The sequence below is a fragment of the Ceratosolen solmsi genome, unplaced genomic scaffold (assembly GCF_000503995.2).
Source record: "Ceratosolen solmsi marchali unplaced genomic scaffold, CerSol_1.0 scaffold10, whole genome shotgun sequence".
Classification (NCBI taxonomy): Eukaryota; Metazoa; Arthropoda; class Insecta; order Hymenoptera; family Agaonidae; genus Ceratosolen; species Ceratosolen solmsi.
Genome location: NW_011948412.1, coordinates 23,831,649 through 23,851,592, shown reverse-complemented (window position 1 = coordinate 23,851,592; position 19,944 = coordinate 23,831,649). Strand labels below are relative to the sequence as shown.

At 26.4% G+C, this 19,944-nt stretch overlaps 3 protein-coding genes across 3 annotated transcripts in view; 1 reads left to right on the top strand and 2 right to left on the bottom strand.

Annotated features, from left to right (window-relative positions):
• Positions 1–5,075, bottom strand: part of PHRF1 (PHD and ring finger domains 1) — a 30,650-nt gene extending 25,575 nt beyond the window's left edge. The window contains exons 1-6 of the mRNA XM_011500417.1: positions 4,855–5,075; positions 3,628–3,794; positions 3,439–3,516; positions 3,281–3,347; positions 2,718–3,064; positions 401–637 (exon numbers count right to left, since the gene is read on the bottom strand). Coding sequence (XP_011498719.1) covers positions 401–637; positions 2,718–3,064; positions 3,281–3,347; positions 3,439–3,516; positions 3,628–3,747 — 849 coding nt within the window. The 5' untranslated portion in view covers positions 3,748–3,794; positions 4,855–5,075. The remainder of the gene's footprint in view (positions 1–400; positions 638–2,717; positions 3,065–3,280; positions 3,348–3,438; positions 3,517–3,627; positions 3,795–4,854) is intronic.
• A 1,750-nt stretch (positions 5,076–6,825) lies between these two features.
• Positions 6,826–8,070, top strand: RpS13 (ribosomal protein S13). Its single transcript, XM_011500405.1, has 3 exons — positions 6,826–6,903; positions 7,198–7,325; positions 7,721–8,070. Exons 1-3 carry the CDS (start codon positions 6,881–6,883, stop codon positions 8,023–8,025), a joined length of 456 nt encoding a protein of 151 aa, XP_011498707.1. The 5' UTR covers positions 6,826–6,880; the 3' UTR covers positions 8,026–8,070.
• A 150-nt stretch (positions 8,071–8,220) lies between these two features.
• On the bottom strand, positions 8,221–19,286 carry LOC105366296 (formin-binding protein 4). Its single transcript, XM_011504700.1, is given in 14 exon segments — positions 8,221–8,529; positions 8,658–8,975; positions 9,201–9,448; positions 9,906–10,133; positions 10,627–10,772; positions 12,958–13,091; positions 13,505–13,869; positions 14,440–14,956; positions 16,573–16,825; positions 17,666–17,831; positions 18,096–18,248; positions 18,350–18,422; positions 18,491–18,624; positions 18,758–19,286. Coding segments are annotated over 14 exon segments (2,907 nt in total). The 5' UTR covers positions 18,837–19,286; the 3' UTR covers positions 8,221–8,436.
• Positions 19,287–19,944: the final 658 nt, after the last annotated feature.

The following is a 19,944-nucleotide window of genomic DNA, read 5'->3' as shown; positions in this document are numbered from 1 at the left end:
TTAAATGTTTCTAAAAAAGTTATTGTTTGTCAATTATAGTAAGTAAATAATGTTTGGATCCAAATATTAATTAAGTTTATGTTCTGATTTTTATTACTTTTACTTTTATTAACTGAAGAACTTGTTAAATGATTTTATTTAAATTTAAAAAAATTGTTATACATTTAACAATCTTCAATTTTTAAATATAATTTTCTTTTTACTTTCATACTAATTAATCATTACATAAAATCACTACATAATACCAACAACTGTGTTACATTTCTAGATATTTAAAGAATCATGAAATATAATTAATTTTAGATTATTAGCTATGAAAAGCTATGGCAGAAAAAGTAGATAATAATTCTCTTTTGGCCAATCAATAAAATGCAAAAAAATAATTAAGAAAAAAACTCACGTCTTCAGCATCATTTTGGCTGTTTTGCGAGCATTCTGGACAGAACCAGTGCTCCTCAAGGGGAACTTCATCCATCGGCGGATCCAAACACTCTAGATGATAACCGGAGTCACAACCATCGCACAGAAGCATCCGATCCTCTCTGTCACACTGCTGGCAGACTTCGCAATAAGTTGGATCTTCCTGTATGACTTCATCGGTCAACGACTTAGTTTCAATTGGCACGTATCTTACAATCTGCAAACAAGGTGAGATAATTAATTATTGACAAAATTAAAAGTATTATAATATTGACTCGCGACAATTTTCTATTTAATTATAAAGCATAATAATGTGTAGTTTTGAAAGACGAAAAACCTAACAATACACTATAATCATGAATTAGCAAATAATGAAACGTTACATTAGTAAGAAACTCAATATTTTATCTATAAATTTAAGATACAATAAAAATGACATATTTCTATTTTCTATATATTACTCTCAATAAAATTCATTTTAAGGATTTAAAGATTGAATTTAAATTATAATTAGTATTTCAAAATCTTTAAACAAAATATTTGAATATTATAGGATGTATTAAATACTAATTTGTGAAAGTAAATATTCGATAATAAATATATCAAAATATTTCAACACTTCAGCAAATACACAAATAATTAGCAAGTGGAAGTTTTTATCACAGTGTTCTAAAAGTTCTAAAAACTATTCAATAAGATCTTTTTTAAAAGTATTTTTAATTATATAAAATCATCATTTAATTACTTTTTACGCATTAAATAATTTATTTCGTATATTAGCTTTCGAATTATATTACACATTCATAATAATCATAATTTAAAACACAACAAAGATCTAATAAAATTTAATGCAATAGTTAGTATACATTTTCAATTATTTCATATGCCTTAAATAGTAAAAACAATTAAATTCAATTATTTATGTGATACCATTTACCAATTTTTTGATGTTATAATATACCAAGGTTTAGTGTGTTTGACACTAAAAGCCTTTGATTTTTATACTTATATAGAAATATTTATAACTCATTTATAAAAATGAAGATAAGTAACAACCAATTTGTTCAACTTGCTAAGTTGAGAAAATAAAAAAAAAAAAATTTCAATTATTTGATTAAGATACAAAGAAAAGGCTGTTAAACTACTCAAAAATTTTATTTTTCCGTAAACAAAATATATTTAAAATATAAGATAAATTAAACAAACAATAAAAAAAAAAACTATAAATAAATTCATCTTTTCTGTTTAAAATAAAAATAAGCGTATACATCTTGAAATTAGAGATTCGATATATAAATTCCATGTAGCTTTATCTGTCATTTAACCAAAATTGTTATTAGTTTTTTTTGTTTTTTATGACTTTTTATCATAATTGCTAGTTTTTTATTAAGCAAAAATTTTATGCAATCAAAAAAATTTTTATGAGTTATTGTAAAATATTTAACATAAAATAATTTATTCATGGGAACTTAATATAATTATTATTTTTATTCTATATGCATTTATATTAATTTAAAAATATTATTAGTTCTTAAAAAAATTATATATTATATTATATTATAGTTTCGAAATTATTTAATATTTGAAAACATTCGATATACAATCATATATATTTACAATTTATTAAAGTTTATATAATTTACTTGAAATATCAATCAATTTCTTTTTATATTTCATCATATATAATATAATCATAGTATTAAAAATATTTAGTGTAGAAAATCTTACTTCAAGTTGTTTACGAAATAGTCATTTTATAAATTCATATTCTAAAGACAAACCTTTAAATTTATTATTTTCTTTATTGATACCTTTATTATAATTATGAATATTATTAAAATCTAAATGTTCCAAATGCTTTATAAAAATAAATTATAATGGAGTATTAAACTCAAATTTATTTACATTTAGTCTGGATGGTTTATTTTAAGAACAATTTGATTAGAGAACACGATATAGGAATTTGGAAGAATAATTAGAAAATATATAGTAGAAATTCAAATCTTAATTATTGTTACATTCTATTTAAATTACTGTTTAACATACTGAATTATGATAATAAATTAGTTATTACAATTTAGACATAATTAATAATGCTTGGCTTGTATTAAACTATTTACAGTAAAAAGGATGGTTATAATTTTACTAACTATATATTTAAAGTGACTTACTATAGTTATTCAATGAATACAATTTTTAAATATTATAAAAAACGATTTTTAAATTATTTTAATATTCAAAAATAAGTTGTGTACTCTTTAGAATAAAAATTATTTTTATTCTAAATTTCAATTTACCTTTCCTCCAATTTTGCTTCTAACATTGATAACTGAAAATGATTGACGGTCGACAGGACAGGTATTAACGTTTTTGCTCCACTCCATAATGCAATCCAAACAAAAACAGTGTTCACAAGATGCAGGATTGGCCACCTCTTGATTCCGAAAAGGTAACAAACAAATTGGGCACTTCTCTGACTCTCCATCACTATTTTCAGAATCACATGAGGTCACAAGTTCTTTTACCAAAGACTTTTTTGGTGTCTTTTTACATTTATTGCTGGAATTTTTATTAACCGTTTCAAAACCTGACTCCTCCATACTCTCCCAATCTGATTGCCATTCGTCACTAGTACTGCCTGCCTCTGAAAAATATGTATAATAAAAAACATGGATTAATTATTAAATTTGGAAAACTTAATTAGCTACTAAACCTTTTTGTTATTTACGTCATATAGGTTTAAGAAATAAAATTTGTATTCATAATTGTCAATAGTATATACATATATATTCTATTATTTTTTATAAGTGTTAAAGTAAGGACAAAATATTTTAAGAGCACAATTCTTTTAATTACTTACCAAAATTACTTCTAACTTCATTATTGAATGAACTATTATCATAACTCAATTCTTCACTATTTAATTTCTAAAAAATGAAATGCATAAATAAATTATAACTAAGCACTGTAAATAGAATAAATTTTGAAATGAAATGAAAAGAAATTTCAAAATCATACATGGGTTTTCCTCTTCTGTACAGAATGTAAAGGAATATCACTATCATCATCATTACTATCGTCTTCACTTATTACTCTCTGTATCAAAAAAATTTTGTTTAGAATGAATATTGTAATATAAATAAAAAATGGCACCATAATAAATTTAAAAGTATAGTTTTCAATGAAATAGATAATTTTTTAACTTACACAAATTCTTCTTTTTCGACGATTTGTATTGACAAATATATCTTCACTATTATCACTATCAGATATAATCATCCTATGCCGATTGGTAGGCTTAGGTAATCTTTCACTGTCGCTTGACATAATAGAATTTTTAAAGTTTTATTTCCACTGCATCATTACTTCTATTACTGGAAATTAAAATTTTAATTATATCTTTCTATTGAAACTGTATATTTTCATATAAATTACCAAATGAAAAAAATTATTTATAGCTTCTATTTGTATTTTGAACTATATTATCACAATGATTATACAATTAATTTTATATTCAAAAAAATTACAAGACCTGACAAGTTCTATATTTTATATTTCAATATAAATATCAATAATTTAGAATTATAATATATATTTTCATATGAAATTTACATTGATTTTATATACTATAAACATTGATTCAATACTAAGAAGCAGTTATTTAATTTGATATGACGTATTGATGAAGAAAAAAAAATTTATCATTGATTAAAATTACTACAATAAGATGTTTCAAATATAAATTATAAATGCAAGATTTTAGAAATTAAAAGTATAAGATTCATTAATTATTGTTGCCAATGCTGCTAATAAAATAGTTTTAAAATTTTTATAGCAATAAGAACCATTTGTTTCTAAATACTCTCATGATTCCATTCTCTTTGGATACATGAAGCTTCCATTACATTCCCATGCCATCATCCTTTGGGAGCTGACAATATTTTATATTTACCAAGTGTCACTACCTGAGATCGTGTCACATTCCTAGCAACTTTAAAAATCAACATGAAAAGCTCGAATAAGAGAGAGAGGAAGAAAGGAGAGAGAGAGAGAGAGAGAGAGAGAGAGAGAAAGAAAAAAAAGAATGCGAGAAAAGGATAACTTTGCATACACACCCCGCGTATAGCGTCCCCTTTGCAGGCGCGCGCTTTTTATTTCACCTCGAATTTTCTTTCCTAAAACAAGAATAAAATGAAATACTAAACGTAAAATATATTAGCCACGAAAGAATTTAATAAGACAACACGGCTCTGTCGAAGCAAACCGGAGAAATCGCGCACGCATCTGCATATACACGCATTTTTTAAATATATTGGTACACACATATTACATATATGCATATAAATATACGAACGCACAGATTTACACAAGCATTCAGGACAACTAGGAAGTACAGACGTGCGCGAAAATCTGCAAGTGTAGCATAATTCCTACCTCATTAATTAATCTGATGTCGGGGGGAAACCCGAAAAAGCCACAATATCCTGGTGTGCACTTTCGCGATGGTGAAAGGCTCACTCCGTGACGCGCTGTTAAACGTCTCGTCCGTGTGGATTGACCCCCCTATCGCGAAACCGCCGACATCTTGGGGAGACACGACTCTACCATACCTCTCGGACTCATACCTTAGTCCTACGTGCACAATGCACACACACGACCGCGTCGCCGCAAGACGCCAATTGCGACGTTGCGATATTTCATAAAATTTTAACCTCTCTCCTTCCACAGCCGCTCGTTGGCCAACCCGATCGTGTCGCTTGTTCCTTAGCTTAAGCGCCATGTGATTGGGGTTAAGTGACCTCGGTAAACTGACCGTTAATGACTGCTGACTTACCGATTTGTGAACAATAATAGTATGAGCAAATTATTGGTTTCGTAATGGTATATTAATGATGGCTACTTTAATGTAACAGTTTTAATGGAGAAATTTAATATTGAAAAAAATTCGTAAATTCCTAGAGATCAATAAGTTTCAATTAGTGACGGTGCAGTTACGAGAATATGACAGGACATTAAAATGTATTATGGCCCTCGCTCGTCTCTTGCTATCTTTGATTTTATTCCGAATTTATACAATGTTTTATAAAGGAAGATTATAATTTTATTTTAATTTTTCGATGATTTTCTATTATTTAGGTTTGATTATAAACCAGTGATTCTTAATACTTTTTTTATAATATCCATGCATGGCACCAAAAGAATAAAATTATATCGATTAAAATCAGAAAAATTTATTAATATTTTTATTTTTGTCTCTAGATGATTTTTAAGATGGTTTCCGGCGCTTAATCTGCTTGGTAAAAACAGAAATCTGTGTTTAGAATTTCGAATATTGCCGAATTATCGAAAAATTGTATACATAATACAAACGTTTAAATGATAACATTTTTTAAATTAAAGATAATTTATTGAGAATTGTATGCTTTTATAGTAAAGCATAGCAATTTTTATATAAAAAATCCTAACTACGCCATGAATTTACATTTTATTGAGCGGGAGTGTTTAAGTGATAATTAACAAATGAAGCTGAAATTATTGTTGAATACTGTTTAATAGCTGATTTTTATTAATTAGCAATTGGTGATAATTTTGTTTATATTTTCATTCGTCTAAATGTAATAAAAAAAATTGTTTTCCAACGACGAAACATATTTTTTTTTAATAATATTATATGTTTATCAATTATTAATTAAGAAATTTGAAATAATTTATAATAAGTAGTATATTAATTATAAATTACTTACGTATGGTATACCCAATTTACATGTGCCAAATTGAGTCTTTAATTACTTTTTTAATATAATTTTTAATTAACTGATTCAAATATTATTTCTACTTAAGAATTTTATCATAAAATGTTGATATTTTATAAAATGTACTATTTCCTCATTCGCAAAATGTAAAACTGGTAATTATTTAATTAGACAAGAGAACATCGATTAGAGAAAATATTTGCATTTAAAAAGTAAATTAATAGTAAGTAATTTTGTGAATAATTCTAAAAATATTTCTTTAATTATTTGAAATAATAGGCTCAAGTGTAATAAAAATGAAAAATATTTATATTACAAATGTTAATATAATTAAATGAATAATGTTTATTTACTTTCTATTAGAAATTATTTAATTTTTTTTTAATCATAATTTTTGTAGAAATTTATAATAATTTTTCAAATGAAATAAAAAAAAATTCAAACATTTTAAAATATTTTAAAGGTAATTATTTTCTTTGATCGTACTAATTACAAAAATTTATTATTTGGAGTATTTCTTCGAATAATTATTAAAAAAAAAGTAATTATATTTTGTAACAGGAAGCCATAAATTGAAAATGTGATGTTCGATTAATCGAAAAATGAAACACAACTTGACAATTAGAAAGGAAGGCACAGTTTAGGTTCGAGACATCGAGTGACGCCATGTCTTTGTTGAGTTCTTCTGGTTTAAGAAATCTGCAGTCATGGGTCGTATGCACGCTCCTGGGTAAGAAAAATTCTGTTTATTTTATCTGTATTAGAGAGTATAGTTTTTTTAATTCAAAAATTAGATTTATTTTTCTTTCACCTGTTCTGGTTTTTGATAATTATTGGATGAACGCGAAATTTTTACTTCATACTTTTTTTAACCTCACATCGAAACGTGATTTTTGATCATGCTTTCTACAATTTAACCATAATTACGATAATTTTTTATCGAATGCTTTGTAAAATACGAGAACACATATTAAGAAAATGTAATAATTATTATAACGAATTATAGATGAATTTATTATTTTAGTAAGGGTATATCCCAGTCAGCTCTTCCATATAGAAGAAGTGTACCAACCTGGTTGAAACTTACACCAGAAGATTGCAAAGAATTGATATTTAAACTAGCCAAAAAGGGTCATACTCCATCACAAATTGGTAATTTTTTTGCTACATTTATATTAAAATAATTGCAAGTTACCAGCTGAGATTTAACTTTATTTAGTTTCTCCTCTTCCTAAATGCTTGCAAAACTAAAATGTTTGATGTTTGAGGTTATTTTAGAATAACATTTCTAAAGTAATTATAGGTATTCAAAATACATAATAATTAAAGAATCATTGTAATATATATTAATATATTTCATTCTGTTATTCTTTATTTAATGTTGAAACATTAAGAGAAAAAGAAAAAATTTATCAAGTTCTTTTACCCTTTACATTTAATCAACATAAAATTCAATGTAAAGTATATTTTTGAAAAGTAAATAATTAGCTTGAATTTTGGATTTTTAACCAATTATTGAATATATACTTTTATCTTATTCAATTTAGGTGTTATTCTTCGTGACTCTCATGGAGTAGCACAAGTTCGTTTTCGCACTGGAAACAAAATTTTAAGAATTGTCAAGAGTATGGGATTAGCTCCAGATCTACCTGAAGATTTGTACTATTTAATTAAAAAGGCAGTTGCTATTCGCAAGCATTTAGAACGAAATCGTAAAGATAAAGACAGTAAATTTCGTTTGATTTTGGTTGAATCAAGAATTCACAGGCTTGGACGATATTACAAAACTAAAGGTTCTCTACCACCAAATTGGAAATATGAAAGCTCAACTGCCAGTGCTCTTGTAGCTTGATTTTGTATGTTAATAATAATTATTCAATAAATACTTTAAAAAAAAACAACTTTGTTTATTTTATAAACAGTTAATATTATAAAAATTAACTAATTAAGCTATTATAAAGATATAAATTACATAAATTTTAATCAAAGTTCAAATATATTGTATTCGTATATTTTAATTAAGTTTTTTTTTCTAAGTAAATCATTAAAATTTTCTTTTATACATAAATTTATTTTTCTTGTATATATTATAAGCATCTCATTGTGACACTAGTGTGCTGTACAAGTTGACATACCTAATTAAGTGTTTATAATACATCATTACACGCAAATACAAAATATTCGAATTACATTAATTTGTACTTGTATATACATGTCAATTGTCCATAAAATTGGATATCTAATTAATGCAGGACCTTATAATTTAATGACCATCTTTATAGTTTTTTTGAGCCCTCTGCCATTTTGCAACCATACTAGACATTTCCTTTTGCTTCTTGCCAATTCCAGTTTTTAACTAAAACAGAATTAAGTGAAACATTTAAAAATTATTTTGATGTACTTTATTATAATTGAAATCGTACATTAAAAACATTCTTTTAATTTCATCAAACAGAAATATAAGAAATTTTTTTTAATAATTACCTTTTTCTTTTTTTTTTCTTTTATCGCTTCAACTGTGTTTGACTCTGTTTCCAAAGCGGGTATTTGTGCTATTGGCGAAGGTATTGACTCAACTAACCGTAATTCAACCTTTTCTTTTTCAATGTCGGCTGTCGATTTTTGTTCAATTGACGCTATATCGCTATAAAAGGAATTTATAGCCGAACCTAAAGATGACTCATGGGGCACTTTTATTGGTGGTTTTGCAATTACTTGGTTGTTATCATATACTCTAGCGTATTCGGCCACCATAAACTGCACCGCTTCTTGACCAGAAAGACGTGCTGCTACTAAGGCTTGCTGAAATTGAAAATAAATGAAAAATTATATTATCAAGATATTCAGGCTGATTTCAGAAAGATATAAATTGAAAGTATTAAGTGGAATGAATATGAGCTCCTAAGATATAAAGTTGTAATGCTTAAATATTAAAGGATACAGTAAGTATTTCCTTTGTCTATATATGGTTTAAAAAAATTTTAAAAGTGATAAATTCAGTGAACAAAGTTAAATGCCACCACGCACATTGTGAAGATGTTGATGATAAGCTGGATTGTAATGCATGAGTTGGCTTTGCATGAGAGCCGTATGGTGATGCGAAAGTATGGGTATGCCGGCACCAGCTAGGGTCGCCGCATAAATTGGATTCGTCTGCTGGGCTCCATAAAGGACACCAGCCTCAAGGGCCGACGCCGGAAGCGTATACGCGATTTCGGGCGGATCAACACCAGGCGGTAGTGGCTCCACTCTTGACTTCTCATCCTTTGTTTCTTCTGAAAAAATTAAAGATATTTCGTAAATAAATATGAATATCTGAATCGTTAAAGTCAAAAGTCCTATAACAAATCCTATACGCTTCCTATATGTTTACATACAAATAAGTTTATGCAATAATAATAGACTATTGTTTATTTAATTTACACGTATTAAGTGTGTTCACAATGGAAAGACAATTTTATCGCACGATAGATGCATTTGTCCATATGCAATCGTGAAAGCCAATTCTTTTTACCTTCATATTTTGGTATACAAGTTATTACGTTACAGTATGCCTAAAATTAAAGCAATTATATTTCAAAGTTAATCGTGTTCCAAAAAGTTTATTGTTCTCAAATTGGTTCGAGACTTGCCTGGAACGTTTGCATTCCCAGAACTTTCAAGAAAATGATGCACTTAGAAATGTACACTACATAAGTGCTATAAAGGAAAAAAAGAAAACAGCTTCCGCACCTTCCTTTATGTCCAAGGCGCCTTCCTCGGAACTGCATTTTCGCTTTTTGGCGTGTTTCTGTTCATCATCGAAAATATGTGGTGGCGGTGGTGGACTTGGACTCGAGATCGTCGGTGGGGGTGGTAGAGGCATCGACTCCCCCTGTGGCTGCTGCTTTAATTCGTTAGTCGCACTCTTTTCTTTGCTCGTTGTTTCTGCGTTGATTGTCGCCGCTTGTTCGCTCATCTCTGCAAGCACAAACACTCTGTAACTGTACTCTTGGAAAGAACTTCCGAGAAAGCTTTTTATTTAACTGCGCTTTAGAAAAAGCATCCAAAAGAAGAAATATTTTATTAATTACGACAACAAATTAGCTATGTTAAATACTGGCGTATTTCTTAAATTATGAAATATTGCAAATACTCATATAAAAAGTATGTTCTTAGTTTTCATGAAATTTATAACTAAACAATGTTATTATTTTCAATTCCTTCAACCCGATTGAAATGAATGGAGTATTACTATCGAAATTTGATATGCTATATGTATCAAATTAAAATTAAATAAATAAGAAATCTCATAATAAAAGTCAATTATATAAATGATGATAATCATAAACCAATTTTTCAATTTTTAATAAATTAAGTTCAAGCAAGAAGATTTAAATTTCTAAATAAAATTAGTTTATACGTCTAGTGCATCTTACAGATTTTTTTTTTCAATGTCAAAATTATGACTCACCAATAATGGGCGTATCCTCTTGTTCAGGTGGTGGTGGTGTTGTACAAAGTTCCATTTCCTCGGTGCCGCCAACGATGTCAGTCTCCGGGTACGTCCACTGAGCATCGCCTGTCGACGAGTTCCGATAATAGTAACGTTTATGCGACCTATAATGCACCCGACATCCAACAAACAAAACGGAGCCGCATGAGAACAAATCGTGATAATAGGAGACAAGTTCTATTCTTTTCTTATCTTTTTTTTTTAATAACATAGTTGTGGTTTGAACTTGTATGTATCTAATAATAGTATGGTAATATCGATGAAAGATGCAATTTCTCTTTTAATTTAACTTGATATATGTATAGTGCGTTATAAATAATAATTTTTTGGTACAATATGTCTTAAATCGTAAACCATTTTTGTACCCCTACCTGTTTTCAAAGTCTTCGGATCTTCCTGCAAAGAGATATTTAATTGATTGTTTTTAAGGGAAATAAACCTCTTTGATTTCACAACATTTCTCTGAACTAATAGTCAGAAAGAATTTCGAAATTCGTCTGTTTGACTTCTTTTATCCTGGATTTCCTTCACGTGTTGCTTTGTTTATTTAAAATTATATTAACATACTTCTTAACTTTCTTCACAGGACACTGATTGTTACGCCTTATTTCGTAAAGATGATGTAAAAAGGTTAGTTAATATATAGCAAACTGCATTATATTTTGCTGTGCATTAGATTTTATTATATGTTATCAGTACATGAAATTAATATAAATAAAAATTTATTCGATACTTTAAAAAATCGAAAATATGTTAATATTTATTTATTATTACATTTTGTAAAAAAAACCATATAATTTAATCCATCGTAGTTATAAAATGCTTATACATATCAAATATTAGTATTGAATATGAAAAATAAGTATAAAAGTAGCATTATATTATTAATGCTTATAATATAATGTTGTTTTTCAAATTATAATTAATAAACATTATCATGCTATGCGATTATATTGTTAATGTATAAAAATTTATAAATACGTTAATTTGAGTTTAAAAATGAACACAATGGAAAATTATTGATAATTAAGTAAAGTGTACTTTTCGTAAAATCAGTAATTTCATTTGTATGAATGCAATTTATGTATGAATATTTTTATTTCTACATATGATGTACAAAAGAATGGAAATTCTATCTAAAATGTAAACACTGATTAATTTTATAATGTTATATAGTCATTAAAATTAATATTCCTTTTGATGAACAATAAACAGAATATTTTGCAAGTTTCCATATAAAAAAAAAGGGGGAGGAATTAAGCATTGTCTTTTACACGGTGTTGTTTTTATTGGTATAAAATATTTTGTTACTGGATGACTTGTCACCTTCCGCGTATCAAGGAACCTATAACAACCAAGATAAATTATAAATCACGAAAATCACTTACGGTTCTTTGGTTTCGTTTGTCACATGTTTTTGTACTTATCCTGCTAAATATACAATTTTATAAATTCGCTTGTGCTTCCCTTTATTTACAGTCGCCGTTGAAGTTTTTCGTGTACATACACTTTTTCACGCAGAAAGGTCTTCATTTTCCTTTTGGGTTTACAGGAGAAGAGACAAAAATTGCTCTATCTTCCTTTTCGTGTAATAGATAATCAACAGAATTATAGTAAGCGCGAGTAAGAGTATTAAAGCAACAGAAAGTTTTCTATGATAAAAAAAAGTAAGCAACGTAGTTGATTTAAAAATTATGAATAACTGTGCATTCCTTATAATAATCATTACAAAATTGCAATGATGCATTTTTATTGCAAAAATCTAGTCAATATACGCGTAGTAGATTTATTCCTTTTTTCAGTAATATGGATAAATTTTTATAAAATTAACATTTTATATTACTAAACTAGTAGTTTACTAATAACATGCATACAAGGAATTAAAAAGCTTACAAAAATGAAAATTAATAAGCGAATATAATAATCAGATGAATAAATTACAATACCTTTCTTTAAAAATGTTAAACAATCATCACCTTTTCTACACTATTGTTCATATTTTTTAAACAAATTATCACAAAATTTTTCTATTGCTATTGGATAGTGCAATAAAAAAACAACAATAATGAAACGAGTAAAGAGAAGTACAAGAGAAAGAGAAAAATGATGAAAGAATAAAATATCTAGAAGTTCTATATAAAACTACGAGTCTGATGGACTTAAATACATAAACGTAAAGTTGGACGGGTAAAGTACGTAAAAAATCAGTAATTGAAATTGGTAATTAAATTATTTATTATAAATCCCAAGTAGTTTGCTTTTAGAGAGCATTTCTGTAGGATACCGTACCTATCCCACTGACATTCCCATCCTGGAGGTGCCGCCGTTTTTTCAAGTCTCGTCAGCTCACAACCAGTACCAATTAGCCACTTTCGCAAGTATGTCTCTTGAAGATCACCGGATTCCCAAGCGCTTACTAACGTCTGCAATATGTCAATATTTTATTTTATTAATCAAGTGTTTATTAGTCAAGTATTTTATTAATTTTTTATTTACATATATCGGTTTGAAAGATTGAAAATTCTTTTATAAATTTAATTTGAACATCTTATTCTCATTTGTATTCCTATAATCTAGATTTTCAATCTAAATTGCTTAGTTTATTAGCTTGATACTTGAAAAATTCACTTTTACTAAATAAGCAATTATAGTTCCACAATATAAGAAAATATTAATTTTTTTTGTTATATTATTATATTTTTTTGTTAATATTAACATTTCTATTTTTTATTTTATGGATTTTTGTTGAATCATTTTTTTTAATATGGAAAATTACAAAGGAGTAAAAACATGTTCATTGCAATATCTTAGAAACTATATTTTAAGAGACACGTACTTCTATTTGAATAGCCATGACTTGAACAGCCGAAGCAGCGGGGCTACCCTCGGATAAAAATTTTAGCTTCTCAATGATAGGCTCGGTAAGAATCTTCAGCTCGGGTTCATCATTCTCTGCTGATTTGATGGTGGTATCCTCTTCGGATGATGCTCTGACGAAAGCTATCACTGCCGGTAATTTCTTATTGGACTCAACTTCCGATTTGACACAAGAGTCGGCTTCGAGCGAAGCATCGTCGGCAACATCTTCCTGGATTACGTCGATGGTTCTACGATCCGGGACTTCACCGCTAGGTGGAGATTCATCCTTACCGATGGATGTCTCTTGACTTTCCGGAACTGGTTTACCCTTGTTTAAAGCAACTGCAACATAGGAAAGAAGTTATAATCGTTCGTTACTTAAACGAAAGATAATTGAAACATTGCATAATTAGTCAAAAGCAAAATATAAGGAGTAAAATAACGAAATAATATAAACTAAATAAAGGTTAAATTAATGCTAATATTGATCTTAGTCAAGTATTTTTTATTAATCACGGTTTTCTATAAAATATATTTTTAATTGTAATATAACAAAGTTAATAAAAATATTCCGATTATACTATTGACATTTTACTATTACATATGAATTATATCAATAGTTTTATTAATGTTTACTCGAAGAGTTAAAAGAGGAGATTTTTTTAATCAATTGTTTTTACATTAATTGTATTTTGTACTTATTAATTACTATAAGTAATTTATTAATTAAATGTTATTAAACGTCTTAAGCGAATAAAAATTTTATCTACTCATCTATCTTTATATAGTAAATAAAGAATTCTATAAAATAATGAAGGTTTATTTGAAATTTATAAGATGATTTACTAAACATAATCAAAGGCTTTGCAGTAATGGTTAAAATACAAGATTTTAATATTATTAATCACTCACCATCGAAAGCTATACGTTTTTTTCTTTGGAAAGCTTTGCTAGGAACATCAATGCTCTCAAGAAACTTATTGGCCTTGTACTCCAGTTCACTTTTACTTTCCTCCGATCGTTCTTCTGTATTATCCTCGATTTTAACTTCGTCTTCTTCGTGCTTCTCATCGGAACCAATTTCATCCGTGTCTAGGTACTCGTATATCCTAGTACTGCCGGAGCTAGTTTCGATTTGCTTGAGCTCGACTCCGGTCGTCTGAGCAATAGGAAAAAGCGGCTTGCGGTTTGTATTGATCGCTTCCTCCTCGCCTTCTGAGTCATCCTCATAGCCTGGCACGAGCGACAGTTTAAGTTCTTTCGTGCAATCAGACCCAGTATCAGCATCGGCCACATTCCGCTTTTCTTCATCGACATTTTCAGGGCTCGAGGGCTTACTTCCGACATACTCTACGAGTTTCATTCGCGTCAGAATGTCGTCCTCGACAATAGCTGCATTGGTCACTACTAATTTGCTTGATACTATGGTCTACGAATGCATTGAAAATATGGTACGTTTATAATCAACATATGTATATTGATTGGTAAGAAAGATCCTATATTAAGAACAAAATATTTAATGAAAAATTTGAAAAATAAAAAAAAAATATTTAAAAAAAAATTGACAAGTTGCTAACTTCTAAAAGGTTCAAAATATAATTCCTTAATAGAGTTTATTTGTTTATTTAAAAACAAATTGTGGTATTTATAAAGAAAAAACTGCCCATGTTTTAGATGACTATAAAAACGAATCGGTAATTTTTAAAGAATTTTTTAAATAAATTGATTCAATTTATAAAAAATCTATTTTTGATAATCTTCTGAGTTACTATTTGTACCCGTATTGAGACAGAAATTAGATCTTTAATAAAATAAGCTACAAATTAATGTAAAACTATATTCAATACAACCATAATACCGAAATATACACAGAGTTTTTATGTATATTAATGTACTTCATTTTATACATCATTTTTTATAAGACTTTTCTTTTAATGTCATTTTCATAAATTTATGAAAAAGTATTTAAAGATTAAATGACAAATTATCGGTAATAATTATGTACATAGATTTATTTTTTCTTTTGTTATTATTTTTATGGAATAGTTATAAAAGTAGATTTAATTTTAAATGACTAAAATAGCATTATTCCATGATGAAGTACTTAAATTAATTACGATTCCTGTATAAAAATTAATAATTCGATAAAATTTGTGGCGTGCATATTTTCAAGTATAACTCTAAGGCAATGTGATAAAATTAATAAAATTCTAACTCATAAATGGGAATCGATCTAAGTGGGGTAATGTGTATTAACACAATACGAATGTGTACCGAAGATTATTATTTCTATTTAAATCCTTGATTTAAAACTCTGCAAACTCTCAAAAGAAATGAAAAAAAAAAAAAAATAATGCAAACAATCTATCGATTTCTTAGCTAAATAAATAAATTAATTATATAATGTAAATCATATATTGCTTTAAATGAAGTTCATTAGTTTAAAATATAATCTAATTCATTATTTATGAAACAATTGTGAAGGCAACCATTTAAAATCATGGAACAGAAATATACAAAATTTCAAAGTTAGACAATTTGAAAGTTATATTAATCCCCTTTTTTATTGAGTATGTATTTGCAATATATCATTTTATTATCATTAGAAAAAGCATTATGTAAAACATGAGAAATCACTTATAGAAATATCTATATTTAAATTTCTATATTAATGAATTTTGTGATTGAGCATTATTCCGTTTTTTTTTATCACTAAACCAGCAAAATAATGGTGTTACTTCAATACTGAACAAAATATATTCTAATGGTACACCTTACAATATTTTTTACATAGATGAATTATAAACAATTGGATATTAATTATATCATATTAACATTTACAAATAATCAAAGAGCTTTATCTTCTATCATTTTTATCTAAAAACTGATATAAAATAAAACAACATGTTGGCAAGTTCTAAATTTGCAATTGCATATTTGTGTTATCGTCTGACGTAGTCAGATTTCTTAAAGTTATGTGATGTTTTACAATCGATTTTACAAATCATGAAAAAGATAATAATCCACATCAAAATAATAACATACCTGTGTTACCTTCTCAATAGGTTTTTCTTTGTTTTGTGGCCCATATTGCACCGTTGAGAGACTTGACCCTAATTGTGTTTTAGTGTCATTTGATTCTGGAACTTTTGATGATAATTCCACAGGTGGCTTTGAAGTTTGACTAGCTTTAAGCGAATTTTTCTTAGAATATAGTTCTTTCTTTAGTAACTCTTCGTGCTCACTTTCGTCTGAATCACTTTCGTCGTTGCCAAATGATGTTATCATTTCAATTTTACTGAAAAAATCGAAATAACTTTTTTTATAAATACGGCTTTTATTAAAAGTAGATATAATTTCCTTGAAAGAAAAATTTTCGAACTCTAAGATACAAATATATAAACAATTTGTTATAATGTGTTATTCATTTTTATGATTTATATCGTTAAATTCTATATTGGCAATATTATTAAAACTTTATGGAAATAGGTATGTACTTCAAATTTATACAATTATTTATTTTTTAGGATATCACATAATAAGAGTTTATAATTAAAAATTTTAGAACATTATTTATTATTAGTGTGCAAATTAAATTTTATTAATAAATACTGTTTGATTGCTAAAAAATAAAAAACTTCCAATTTATTAATTTAATATATTTCATATATTTGAAAGATAAAGAATTATCAATTAAACAAAATTTAAATAATTATTTATTAATTCCTTTTGAACTTATTTTATATATACATAGACATAATACTTTAATATTTAATATTTTTATGAAAAGAACTAATTTTTTTTAATTAATAAATTAGTTTATGAGATATATAACCTAAAATATATAAAACGTATATAGTTATAAAAGTAAAATAGTTTATTCCTTTGAGATAATGAATAATTTACGTTTTATCATTATTGATAGCAATTGAAGTTAAAAAAAAAAATTAATTGAAAAGCTCTGGTTTATTTAATTTTCTATCATAATTATTAGCATAAATCTTTTAATTATTAATCATTATTATAATAAAAAAATACTGCTACATAAAGTGGCAGTATAATATGCATGCAATTGATAAATTAATATTATAATTTAACATACGTAATTGATATAATTTTATATAGATAATAGATTTACCCATCATCAGAGCTGTCATCTTTTTTAAATCCTGGAGATCTACAACTATTTGTTTTGATAGGTAATTTTTCAGGTTTATTTAGAATACCAGCTTGTCGATTTCGATTTCTAACAACAACTTCTTTTGGTATCATACCTTCTGGAATATTGCTTTGTGATTGTGAAACTAAAAAACAAAATGTAAATTACTTTCATTTAATTAGAAAGTGATTTAAAGCTATAAAGTAAACCAATTTTTAATTTAATTTTTATATATTTAATTATTAAGGAAATTTTTTAAATTTGAGGCTTAATATAAACTTCAAATAAAAATTAATTTTTAAAAATTAGTTTAGACATTTTGAAACATTCTTGACTCATATATTCTCAATAATATCAGAATTTTGTATTTATGAAAATTTTTTGATGAATGGAATATTTTCAAACATACATTTATTTGTAGAAATATTTGACCACTGTGGAATGTGTGAACTATGAGATACAATAGTTTCCTGTTGGCATTTTTCATGAAACAATTTTAATTCATCTGGCTTTTCCCAAGTAACCTGATTAGTTTCTGTATGCCAATAGTATGGATATCAATCTATGAAAGAAAACCATCTTTTAATTATTTTTCAATATACCATTATTTATTATTATTAAATAATATTGTAAGATTAGTTCTTATAAATTTTAATAACGTACATGAAGACGAATGAGCAATTGTACGATTTCGATTGTCTTTATTTAATACTTCAGGGGCAATCGATTGTATTTCCTATAAAAATTAAAATTGGATATATTCATTTAATAGTGAAATGTTTTAAGTTTGATAAATGTTAATACCTTGAGAAAGTCATTAACTTGATCGTTGAGCATATGTGATCTTGGTCTAGTATCGTCCTCGGCTTCACTGTCTGAATTGTAATGTCCCAAAAAATTTGCCAAAGGATTACTTGGTGATCCATTTTGAGATTGACCTATACGATATATATAAGTTTTATATTTTATCTTAAGAAACTAAAATATTTATAAATTAGTCATTTCTAAAGCACGACAAATTGATTTTAAACAGTCTAGTATAATTTTATCGATTAAATCTTCAAAACTTACGTTCAGTCGGCCAGCGTCTCCTTGGTGAGTCAGACTCACCGTTAATATTAAGCACTGTCTTTCTTTGCCGTCGCTTCATTTTACTTCACGTGGCTAAATATCTATTAAAACACATCACCTATATCCTCTTTTTTATCAATTATATATTTTTTCTTTTTTCGTGCGTTACTTATTATAATTCGTACTTAACCTTCAGTGTACGAACCTCTAAATCTTAAAAGTAGCTTTAAAGACGTATATTAAGAGGCTATTGTTACTATTAATTTTTTTTATATATATTATACGAAGTATTGTTATACAAGATTATTCACATTACAAAAAAATTTTTATTTGTATAATTAATCTAGATTTTTTGAGCTTCCTTCATTTTCTGGGAAACTCCAAATGAAAAACGCATGCTACAAAATGTAAAATTGCGGTAGAAACTCCAAAATATACTACTACTTTATGAGGTATAACCTCAAATGCGCCATTTCAACTTTTATATCATTGTATGCAATTTATTTGACGAAACGGATTCTGCGTGTTCGTGGCAAATATAGCTAACTTTATCAAAAATAATCCGAAATATAAAATGGGATTACAATTTTATTATTAGTTTATAGTATATTTAAAAAATTAATTTTTTATTTTATAATGAAGTAATGTAATGTTTTTAATTAATATTATTTTTTCTAGTAATTGAAAATTATCAGATAGCTGTAAAATTATTTACAATATTACAGTAAGTATACCACTTTGTATTTAATTTGACCCTTATATATTAAAATATGGAAAGATTCGATTTACGATTGTAATTTAAAATATTTTAATACTACTATTATTATACAAACTAGATGAAAAGATAAAATAATTATACATTAATTTATAGAAAATAAAATTTAGATTAATCTTTGAAGATAATATTAAAATGTATTTGTTTATATATTTACTAATTATTTCTTCTTAACAAATTTTTATTGTGTAATTTCCAAAATTATTTAAAAAATTAAAATATAAATAAACTATTATTTCTATTCAAAATTTTTAATTTATTTTTTATTTTTTATTTTAATTTACTAATAATATGTTATTAAGTTTATATATAAACATGATTCTTAAAAATTATAAAATGATTTAAATTATAAATTTGCAGGTATATTAATTAATCTATTTATATTTTTGAACATAAAAGCAGGTATTATAAA